This window comes from Eptesicus fuscus, chromosome 16, assembly GCF_027574615.1.
Source record: "Eptesicus fuscus isolate TK198812 chromosome 16, DD_ASM_mEF_20220401, whole genome shotgun sequence".
Lineage (NCBI taxonomy): Eukaryota > Metazoa > Chordata > Mammalia > Chiroptera > Vespertilionidae > Eptesicus > Eptesicus fuscus.
Window position 1 is genome coordinate 63,653,617 of NC_072488.1, and position 12,738 is coordinate 63,666,354.

General features: G+C 39.1%; 1 protein-coding gene across 1 annotated transcript in view; it reads right to left on the reverse strand.

The window, feature by feature from the left end:
- Window positions 1-12,738, reverse strand: part of MRPS9 (mitochondrial ribosomal protein S9) — a 72,853-nt gene that overhangs the window by 50,095 nt on the left and 10,020 nt on the right. The window contains exon 2 of the mRNA XM_008153410.3: window positions 8,687-8,866. Within this exon, the coding sequence (XP_008151632.1) occupies window positions 8,687-8,866 (180 nt within the window). The remainder of the gene's footprint in view (window positions 1-8,686; window positions 8,867-12,738) is intronic.

Sequence of the window (12,738 nt, forward strand, 5' to 3'; positions counted from 1 at the left end):
CCCAGAAGCCGCTCTGGGTCAGGAACGCAATCTCAATTAATTAGGTATCCCAGCTGGGCAGTGGGTTTGCAGCTGTTAACTTGATCAATGACTTACCTAAATGTCATCTCTACTGATGCGCTTATAAATTACCAGCAAGTGAGACTAATGTACAGGTGCTAATTTATTTAAACTGTTCTCTACATTTCTACATTACTTTATAAACTGCATCTGGCACCTAATGTTAGCTGTCAGTTGTACTTAGACATGCCTGTCCTAACGACTCTGTTCATTAGAAGTGAGCACAAATTATGAAATATTGTGAAAAATGATACATCAAATGGAATGGGCACAGCAAATCAATTAGGGAAACTTCATACAGCATATTCACACTTAGGAGAATAAAACATTCTGGTTTCAGAATGAGGTCTATAGTACCAATTAAAAAGTAATTGGTAGACTTCAACAGTGTTATATATCAATTTGCTGGCTTTTTTCCTGAAATTCTGTAGTAATGTAGAAGTTAACTTTTAATTCCCAAATAAAGACATTAGTACATGTAAATGCAATTCTGCATTCATATTATTTAATATAACTGAAATGTCTCCAAAATATTTATAACTGATACTGCCTAATTCAAAAAAGCAAATGCAAATAGTGGCCCTCAACTTCTTTGTGTTTACAGCATGATTTTGAGAAAAATGATTTTTGATGGTACATGTGAAAGGATTAAAAGACTAAACAATACTAAACATGTTAGCAATCATTGTAACCTGGAATCTACTCTAGCATAACAATGAGTTATCTACACTAATACAAGAGAAACATGCAAATTAACCATCACTCTGCTACACCCACAAGCCGCGCCCACCAGCCAATCAGGAGCGAGTATGCAAATTAACCCAACCAAGATGGTGGCCGGCCACAGAGCTGGAGCAAGCAGGAGGCTTGGGTTGCCCCGGCAATGGAGGAAGCCAAGCTTCCTGCCCGTACTGGCCTCTGCTCAAGGCTACAAAGTTTCAATTATAGAAGATAAATAAATCCCAACAAAAATGGCGGCGGCCACGGAGCTGGAGCTGAGCAGGAGGCTTGGGTTACCCCCGGCAATGGAGGAAGCCAAGCTTCCCGCCCTGGCTGGCCCTGGCCTCTGCTCAAGGCTACAAAGTTTCAATTATAGAAGATAAATAAATCCTAGATACTTGCTTCGAGCCAGCCCTGGCCTCCACTCAAGGAGGCGCTGAAAAAAAAAAAAAAAAAGGAAAAAAGGAGGGGCTGGGATCTTGGGTCGCCGGGGGGGGGGGGGGGTGATCAGGCCAGGATGGGATGGCAGGGGCCGTTGGGGGTAAGCAGACCAGCAAGGGGGCCAGTTGGGGGTGAGCAGGCCGTCAGTGGGGGTCAGCTAGAGGTGATCAGGACAGCAGGGTGGGTAATTTGGAGTGAGCAGGCCAGCAGGGGGGCAGTTGGGGGTGAGCAGGCCAGTGGGGAGAGAAGGTGGGGGTGGGCAGGCCAGCAGGGGGGCAGTGGGGGGCGAGCAGGCTGGCAGGCAGAGTGGTTAGGGGCAATCAGGCAGGCAGGCAGGCAGGTGAGCAGCTGGAGCCAGCAGTCCCGGATTGTGAGAGGGATGTCCAACTGCTGGTTTAGGCCCGATTCCTGTAAACCGGCAGTAGGACATTCTTCGAGGGGTCCCAGATTGGAGAGGGTGCAGGCCAGGCTGAGGAACACCCCCCCCCAAGCTCCCCCCCGTGCATGAATTTCATGCACCAGGCCACTAGTAATGTCTATAAAATTCTATGGGAACTGACTACACTATTCACTGGCCAGCCTTTAGCCTCGGTCACTATTTAAGGACAAGTGTTTTCTGCCCTGCCTCTGTTACAGACTTTACTAGAGGCCCGATGCACGAAATTCTGTGCAAGGGGCTTGGCCCTCGCAGCCCTGGCTGCCTTGGCCCTCGCAGCCCAGGCTTCGTCCAAAAGTTCGTTCTGCTGTTCAGTCTAATTAGCATATTAGCTCTTTATTATATAGGGTGGTTTCCACACCTAAGATCTTGTTTTGACCAAAGTGTAAGGGCTTTACATTGAATTACAAAACCCACTCAGCTCAATGCTCAGTTGACAGGATCCCCTCATAGTAATATATACTGTTACAGCCACAAATACCTCTTACATATACACTGATCAGTATTTGGCAGTTACCAGTGAACGGTTTATGGAACAGGAGTTGAGAACCACTGTATTAAGATCTATTTCGAAATATTTAGCCTGTATTTTAAGCACTTTCAGCAAGACACCATATACACTACTCATTGTTAGAGGGACCTGTGTTTTCTCTTATTAGATTTTCTGAAGGTTATCAGTAACACCATAGTGGTTTACTGTGAAAGAGCAATAAGCGGTTTCTTTCTTTTCAATATACTTTAAAAAATCAGGCAAAAATTAAACTTTTTGAAATGGAGAAAATCTACACCTGTCCACGACCAATTTCTTTTTAGTTGATTTGGTATTTTGCCAACTAAAAATATTTTTAATATAAATTTATTACCAAGATTGAGCATTAAATATAGCAAATTCTGCAAAAAAAAAATTGTAGCAGATACACAAGCTGTAGGTTTGATAATTTAAACTCTTCTAAATAATGTAACTTTAAAGTAAATAGCAACAGTGACAAGCAGAATTATTTTTAGTCATAAAATTGTATCTGATTTTTTTTATTTTACCAACCCATGTCTTAACTCTTTTTAAAGCCTTATTAAGTTAAGGCTACACTAGCATGTAAGATTAGCTAAGTACAATTTTCAGACATAAGTTATATACACAACACTCAGGGAGGCCAGAGGCCAGAATTCTATTCAAGCTCAATCTTCTGGAACAAAGTTATAAACTTAAAATTCAACAACAAAAAAGCCTATGAAGAGCAGAAATAGCTGACATAAATTCATGATTTTACTTAGCAGGAAAGTCATTTAGGTCCTCATGCTGAGGCCAATGGCCCTTAGTTTTAACTCACATACCTAACAAGTTTAGTTGTGCCAGAAGGTTGGAAGTCATGAGAGAGGCTAGAGGCAGACACATATACATGGACATTTTGATAGGAAAGGAGATGGCAGGATCCAGAATAAAGCATAGCCAGGCCATTCAGTACAGGAACAAACATTCACTATGAGCCACAGTCGGGGTATCACAGTTTAATTCACTGTGAGCCACAGTCGGGTATCATAGTTTAACAACCATACTATAAAGGAAAATCCTGAAGCACTATAAGATTAAGTTATACTCACTAAACTCTACATATAAGGTTGGGGAAACTGCAACTTACCTTAGAAAATGTTACCCAAAACAATAATCTTTGAAAGTATAGAAAAATAGCCTTTGGGTTCAGAAAGACCTTGTATAGCCTTGGTTTCTTCAGCAATGAATACTTACTACCCCATACGGATTTTACAAACATTGAATGTGATAATGTGTATCAGGCTCCCAGACAGCAACCTGCACATGTATAAATGATATTTAGTAAGTGGTGGCATTTTTCATTACAAATCATTAGAAATAGGTTTCCCTTTTCAGAAAAATTCCGTTCTGTCGACTATCTAATTTCATGATCACATTAAATAAAAAAAAATATTACTGAATCTAGTTTTAATTTATATGTTAAAAGCCAAACACATTATACAAAGCATTATAAATTCTATATAAAAGCAATTGCAATGCTCTTCCAAAGACTACCTGGAGGCTTAAAGTCTTTTCCTGATTTTGGATATCAAACCATTTACTTTTGTGTTTAGAAATAATTAAACATTATGTCAGTATGGAAATTAAATAAGACTCATCAGTTATAATGTCTTTCAAGTTATACACACAGTCGAAACCTCTTACAAAAATAGTTTTGAAAATAGGAACCATAATGGGTGTATAATTTTAATGCCTTGATAACAGTTGGTTGTCACTGTCCTCTTTGTTTTCATATCTACTCAGATGCCAACAAGGGTCCACTAAATTTAATAAAATGCCAAGAGTTAATTGATATAATACGTGAGACTTAGTGAAGCAGATCAATCACTTGAGGAAGGTCTAGCACAGCAGAATTAGGTCACTGGTGTCAGGAAAATGGCAACACTCCCTCACACGGGCTTTTAGACAGTGAGGTGAGACAAAACACCAACCTATTATACAACATAACCTCCAGTTTATGTCACTCAGTGGTAAATCAATGTACTCCATGGAATTTCAGATTATTCTCCCCAACATTCAGTGTCAGATGGCATGGAAGATTTGTGTTGCAAAGGAAATTAGAAAACTAGGAAGTGATTCAAGCTATGGTAGATTTTACTTATTTTTTAACACACTGCATTAATCTCACGTTCCTGTATTCTTAGTTAGGCAAGCAGCCGGTATTACTTTAGAGACCCGAAAGACAAGTGGCAGAATGCTGTGACTTGCTAATATTACAGTGCTCGTTAGTGACACCACAAAACATCTCCTCATCCCAGGTTTTCCATCTTCCTACAACATCACTTCAACAACAATGAACTTATTTTTAAAAAATCCACTTAACAAGATGCACATGTTCTGCATCTATATTCCTTACAATTCAAGAAATTCAGTTTCATTTAAGAAGATTCTCTATACTGTAAACAAGTAATTGGAGATTTTTTCATATTAATTCATGACTTCATTACTTTTTTTGCTAAATCTAAGGAAGATTTTTAAAAGTTATATTCTATTAGCACAATGACACAAAATTACATCAACTTACTTTCACCATATATACATTCACACACATGGAGTTTTAAAAGTACAGAATAGCTATCATCTCCTACATTTACATAGTGATGTTTAACATGTCTTCTCTGGAAAACAATTCTGTATTTTAAAAACCAGAACTAAACATATTGTCTCTGACTGAATGACAGAATCCTTTAAGATTTCTCTAAATAATATAGAAAGTATACTCTAGATGGAAACACCAATGTATGTTGTAAACACCTTAACAAAACAAAATTTAAAGATATTTTCATATATGAACATAGATACTTAAGAAAACATTTTTTTGTTGTTGTTAATCCTCACCCGAGGATATTTTTCCCCACTGCTTTTAAGAGCCAGTGGAGGGGAGGGAGAAAGGGGAAGGGGAGGGAGAGACACACACATCCAGGTTTGTGCCCTGGACCAGGAATTGAATCCATAACCCTTTGGTGCACGGGCTGACACTCTAACTACTGGCCAGGGGAGAGATTTTAAATCTTAAAAATATTTACTTAAATTCATTTATTAGATGGTTTTGGCTATCATTACTTTAGCAATTGTTAATAAGCAGTATAAAAAAACTTTCCAATATATAAAAGAATAAATGGTTTAATCTAAATACAATGGCACCTAATTTACCTACATGAACATTATACATACAGTGAGCCTAGACTTTTAACGAGTTACCTGAATTAAATTATAGATCATGTCTACTTTGTAAAAAATAAATTCTCATGAAAATAATTTTAACATTCCAAACTAATATTCTGATTAAATACCCAAGCAATGAACTAACCATTCCAAGCAACCTAATTCATTTTTACACTTAGGCTGTGAAAATGTTTAACAGTTATATTTACAGTTAGTTGATTTTCATTAAGGGTGACAAAACAATTCAATGGGGAAACAACAGTCTTTTCAACAAATGCCACTAGACAACTGGACAGCCTCATGGACCCCTATCTCATACTACATATAAAAATTACCCCAAAATGAACCAAAGACTTAGGTAAGAAACTAAAACTATAAACCTCTCAGAAAAAAAACATACATGTAAACCTTCATGACTTTGGATTAGCAATGGTTTCTTAGGTACATACCCAAGAGAACTGAAAACATGTGACCGCCACAAAAACTTTTACACATGTTTATAGCAACACTAGAGGCCTGGTGCACGAAATTCATGCATGGGAGTGTGTGTGGGGGTGTCCCTCAGCCCAGCCTGCACCCTCTCCAATCTGGGACCCCTTGAGGGATGTCTGACTACCTGTTTAGGCCCGATCCCACCGGCACCCTGCCTAAACAGGCAGTCGGACATCCCTCTCACAATCCAGGACTGCTGGCTCCCAACCACTTGCCTGCCTGATTGCCCCTAACCACTTCTGCCTGCCATCCTGATCACCCCCTAACCACTCCCATGCCAGCCTGACTGACGCCTACCTGCTCCCCTGCCGGCCCGATTGCCCCCACTGCCCTCCCCTGACGGCCTGGTTGCCCCCAACTGCCCTCCCCTGCTGGCCCAGTCAGCCCTAACTTCCCTTCTTTGCCTGCCTGGTCGCCTCTAACTGCCCTCCCCTGCAGGCCTGGTCCCCCCCAACTACCCTCCCCTGCTGGCCTGGTCCCCCCCAACTGCTCTCTCCTGCAGGCCTGGTCCCTCCCAACTGCCCTCCCCTTCAGGCCTGGTTGCCCCCAACTGCCCTCCCCTGCAGGCCTAGTCGCTCCCAACTGTCCTCCCCTGCAGGCTGGTTGCCCCCAACTGCCCTCCCCTGCAGGCCTAGTCGCTCCCAACTGTCCTCCCCTGCAGGCCTGATCGCCCCCAACTGCCCTCACTTGTAGGCCTGGTCCCTCCCATCTGCCCTCCCCTGCTGGCCTGATCGCCCAAAACTGCCCTCCCCTGCCGGCCATCTTGTGTCCATATGGGGCGGCCATCTTTGACCACATGGGGGCAGGCATATTGTGTGTTGGAGTGATGGTCAATTTGCATATTACCTCTTTATTATATAGGATAATTCAAAATAGCCAAAAATGGAAACAATCCAAATGCACATCAACTGATGACTGGATTAAAAAGAAATGTAGTATATCCATACAATGGAAAAGTATTTGGCAATAAAAAGGAATGCATAACTGACACATGATAAAACATAGATAAATCCTGAAAACAATATGCTAAGTGAAAGAAGCCAATCATCAAAGACCAAGAATTATATGATTTTGTTTATATGAAATGTCCAGAGTAGGCAAATCTATAAAGATATGAAGTAAAAAGTAGTTGCCCAGAGCTGAGAGAAATGGAGGAAGTTGAAAAGTGGTTGCTACAGGGTACAAAGTTTTGTTATGGGGTGATGAAAATGGTCTACACTTAGACTGTGGTAATGGCTGTAGACCTCTGTGGACAGACTAAAAACTAGTGAAGTACACTCTTGAGATGGTATGTGAAGTATGTCTCAATAAAGCAGCCACCAAAAACAAACCAAAAAAGAAAACAGCAAAGGTTATCTCAAGAGAGAAGATTTAGAGGCGCAGAGATACTAAAGTGTATTTCTCTTTGAAAAACATAATTCTGTAGCATTACTGCTGTGCTAAGATGCTCATTACTCACTTACCTTTTAGAAGGATACATGTTATTACAGACAGAAGGAGAAGACCTTATTTAGTTTTTCGTCCTTTAGTTGTTCTTTAAAAAATAGAAAATTTCTGAGTATACAAACACTAGTTACTTTTTGCCCTTTTTAAAAAAATAAATCTTTATTGTTGAAAGTTGCCCCTTTCTTCTTGAAAATCATATTTTGAGTATGTAGCTAAAAATTATGTAATACATTCTGGATACTGTCAGATATCTATTATCTATGAAATGAGGCAGATATGAAGAAAGAACAAAAGGTTCACAGTTTAAAGTTTTAAATGTTTCCCCTTTATCCATACTTAGATATTTAAATACGATGCTTATTTTTTTGTGTGCCTCAGTTTCCTCTTCTAAAAATGGAGCACGATCTTTAATTAAAATCATCTTATAAAAATACAGGTTTCTCAATATCCCTAAATACTGTCCAGATTATCATAAAATTCAAAAAACAGGATAGCAGCTCTGAGGTCCATAACTCAAGTCACCTGGACCTACCAGGGCAGTAAGAAACCCTTCTAGCTTAGTCAAGCATGTCGGTCTGCTGCCTCAGAAAGATACTGAAGTAGCATTTACCAATAATTAAGAAAAGCATACAAAAAGATGGGAAATAAACTAAAATGTCTAAAAACACAAAATGATTAAAATAATTATATATTTGAAATAATATAAAATGTTAAATTTATACAAAGATGTTATTCTGTTAAATATAGATCACCATGGGATGTCATATGTTACTTTTTATAAAATTGGAACAATCTTCAAAATTGTTAAATTGTTAAGTTCTTTTGCTAGCTATTTTGGCATGTCTAGCAAAAAAGTAATATTATTACTACTTTTCTCAGGATTATAATTTAAGAATGGCATGTGACTAGCATTCTAACCTATTCTCAAACACTTGGACATGCCCTTACTTTGAAAATTCAAATATATAGTTAAGTTGATAAAAAACATGGGGCTTAGATTTATTTATGGGATTTCCTATAAACCTGACTCTATTTCCATTACCATTTGTTTTATCATTTTGTAAGAAAACTAAATTTAAGACTACCTTCAGGATAAATGTTTCCAAATTGTGTATAAGCATTCATAGTGGCTCATATGACCTTAAATCAAGGAAAACATCCATTTCTAGTTGAAATCGAAAACTCACACTTTATTATGCTTCAAATACAGAGTAGCATCTCTCTTTGAAACCACAGTTTCAACTTGCAAAGTACTTTTCCTTATTCTGACAGTTTGATTAAAATTTACACAGACCTAAGGGCTCAGGCTGAAGAACAGTGCTTTCAGCATCTAAAAGTTTACAGCAATTACTTTTCCACAGAGCAACTGTACTTACATCAATATCCTCTTGCGTAAAAGTTTCTGGATCTTCTCCCATCATGTTGGCTAAATGTCTCTTCCCTATGTTGAACTCCTCAATCTGCTTTTTAATGAAATCCACTGTGTAGGTTTCACGTCTTAAGGCTTTAACATTTTTCTTTGTTGTTACAACTGTGACATGTTTTAGCCTCAATATCTAGCAGAAAATATATGTGGAAAGAAAAGAAAAAAATTTTATATTAAACCATGATCTGTAGGCCACTGTCTCTAAATAAAACGGGATATTCAAATGGTTGTCTTCTTTATTATAGTACTCAGTTGGCAGGAGTCTGCAAACAAGGTGAAAGGCCTGTTAGAATTGTCCCCTGCTCAAAAGCTTGCTTTTTAAAGCCTATGCTTACAAAGTAGTTTAAATTATTAGCACTTCAACACAATAAAAACAAAATACTATCCACATCCATATTTGATACTGATCCATCAACTTCAGCTACCTGTGATATATATATATATATCCTCACTGTAGGATATTTTTTCCATTGCTTTTTAGAGAAAATGAAAGGAAGGGAGGAAGGGAAGGAAGAGGGGGGAGGGAGGGAGGGAGGGAGGGAGAGAGGGAGGGAGGGAGACAGACAGACAGGGAGGGAGGGAGGGAGGGAGAGAGAGAGAGAGAGAGAGAGAGAGAGAGAGAGAGAGTCAGAGACATCGATGTGAGAGACACATTGACTGGCTGCCTCCCACCCACGCCCAGCCAGGATGAACCACAACCAAGGTAACCACAACCGAGGTACCCGCACTGAGGTATGTGCCTTTGACGGGGAATCGAACCTGGGAACCTTTGGTCTGTGGGCCACTAACTGCTGAGCAAACAGGCCAGGGCTCCTTGTGATACTTGACATCCGCGAGATGAAGAGTGACGGTGCCACTTCCTTAAAAAGAGGCACAGGTACCAGCGGACAGAAGCGAGCGAGCAGTAGAAGTGGGGGTAAAGGGACATGTACCCTTAGACTATAGGCACTCACCTTGTTTAGGGTACAAATGCAGCCTATCTTTAAATGCCTTAAAAATAATAGGTTTAGCTTAGTTTGAAACTTTATTCCATGGTCCTTGTTTTAAATTGACACAATGAGGAAACTGCTTCACTAAAAATAGACAATTTCTTAGTATTAATTTGGTTCAATATGCTCTGTAGAAATAAGGGCTTTCACATCCTCTTAAACTATCAGTAATGATACACAGTTGCTGCTGTGAATCTTTTGTGCTGTGGCAATAGGAATCCCCCCCCCCCCCCCCGCCCGCCCCTGGCATGAATATTTCACCTGCAATAAAAGAAAAGAACCTGAAGAATGTTTGCAAATGGCCATTCAGTTGCATTCAGTAGCTGGAGAGAACTAGAACAGATCTTTCTTGTCCTGGCTTTTCTCAAAATCTTTAATCTGTGGTTCTCAACCTGATGGCTGCCTCAACAAGTCTAAACACTCTTAAGCAATATTCAGACTTAGTAACTCATTCATTTCCCTTTTCATAAATACAAAAATCTCTCTTTAAAGCCTGTGCTTACAAAGTAGTTTAAGTGACTAGCATTTCAACACATTAAAATCAAAAATACTACTCACATCCATATTTGATACTGATCTATCAACTTCAGCTACTTGTGATATATATACATATATATATATATATATATACATATATATATATATATATATATATGTATATATTTTAATCCTCACTGTAGGATACTTTTTCCCAGTGCTTTTCAGAGAGAGTGGGAGGGAGGAGGAGGAGGGAGAGAGAGGGAAAGGGAGAGGGAAAGAGAGAGAGACAGAGAGAGACAGAAACAAAGACAAAGACTTGAGACACCACCAGCACCACCCCTCCCTCGTCCATTCCCTAACCCTTTGAGAATCAAAGATTCAAGTAACTCTACAGTAATTTGTCACCATAGTTACAATAGAAAAGGAAAAAATATTCAGGACAAATATTAATAGAAAATATCCAATTAATAGAAAAATTATGTTCCAAACTTGCACAAATTAAAAGTGATAAAATAGTTTCTTGCTATTCTTTGATGAGTAAGAAAGAGCAATTTAAAATTCCATGGAAGTTTATAGTTCACTTTTCCTTGGGAAAGCACAGAGGAGTTTCTCTTGGTATTATGAATAGACAATTACGTTTTTTCCCAATGCTCTGGTGATACAATGTTACTACCAATGAGTAAAACCATGACCCAAACTGGCTTATGTACATAGTTAGGCTGCCCTTACATGGAGAGCCTGTTTTCACACCCTGCTACCTCTCCTCACAGCCAAGTGCCACCAGCACCAATTCCCTATGCCAATAATTTTACCATCTTTCCCCAGGCTTTTCTTTGGATTCCACTGTCTTCTTTGAACAGTGGAGAAAGTTACTTCCCATACTCAAAGTAAAAATGCTTTTCTGCCCCAAGAGACATGGCAAAAGGCATGCATTTGGGGAATAAAAATAACAGTCATAGAGTAGAGGTAATTCTTCCAAATGTTCATTGCCAAAACGATGATTACACTGCTGATCTTGTAAATAATATGACAAATGTTTTTGTCTATAGCTAAAACAATCCATTCATAATACAGATAAACCCACTATGCCTCCCACCAATCACCAACCACAACCCTCAGGAGAAAAGGAGTCTTCCAGTAAACATGGCTCCATTCACTGACATAATGAATGCTAGAGGAAGAACAACGTTAGGGAGGAAAGTGATGTGTTCCATTTGGGCATGATGGGTTCTAGGAGGCAGATGGCTGTGTGTGTGTGTGTGTGTGTGTGTGTGTGTGTGTGTGTGTGTGGCACAGGAAAGATCTGAGCTGGAGATATGGTCTGTTAATCACATAGGACATGAAGCAGGGGAAATGGCAGGCATTAGTGTTTCAATGAGAAACATCTCTTCTATGCAAAGTAGCAAAATAGTTTGTGAGGGTGAGTAGGTGGAGAAATAAGGTTACTTATGTCTCTGGCCACTATTTTCTTTGTGAAATAGGTCATGAGGTGGTCTATAGGGTAAGAAATGATAGGTTTGATGGACTGCATACTTCATATCCAAAGAGTGGTTGTAAAGGGTAGACAGAGCAATGGGGGAAAAAGTAGGAAAAAAAACCCCAACCATGTATGTGGCTATTTATACGGGATATTAGCCAAGGGGATAATACCAAAGAAATAGAAATCTACATGGTTTACACTATGTGCAAATTTTCTTCACCAGTTATATTTTTGTTTCCTATATATATATATATATTTCCTTTGTTTGTTTCAGTGGTATACTCAATGTACTACTTAGTTCAGGAGAGTTTTATCTGAAGGCAGACTATACCCTTCATCGTTCTCAAGTGTTCCATTCCCACACAACACTTCTATCCTGCACTCAGGTCTACTGGATCACAATATTGCAACCCTTTTAAACTCCCATTAGCACTACCCTTAAATATCACTGCCCATATTTTTTATTTAAATTCAGTCATTTTAGGTTTTGTTCTTTTGGCCCAATGTGTTTTAAAAATATGAGATTATCCCATTTAAGTGGGTTTTAATAGATACTGTCTTATTTTAAATCTTATTTTATCTTTAAATTTTTTATGCTTCCTGTTTTCATTCTTTTGCTATATGGTCTGTGCTTTTTAAAATTCATCTTTCTATCTGGCAATTTAGACAGTACATCGCCTGTTTTTATTTTACTAGTTTTCATCCATGTCTCTGATAAAATGTTTACACGTATTTCTCCTATCAACTTCAGCAATAAAGTAATAGCCAATGAACTCTTCACCTACTTATTCTCTTTTTTAATCACAGTAATTATCTATTATTCTGTCCAGTATACACACACACACACACACACACACACACACACTGAGTGGCCAGATTATTATGACCACCCCATCAGTACGTCGTTGGGCCACCTTTTGCCTTCAATACTGCGGCGATTCTTCTTGGCATTGACTCCACGAGGTGTTGAAAGGTGATGCGAGGAATCTGACACCATGCCTGATGAAGAGCACTGGCCAGTTCTGTGAGATTTGACAGTTGTGGAACCAGCTG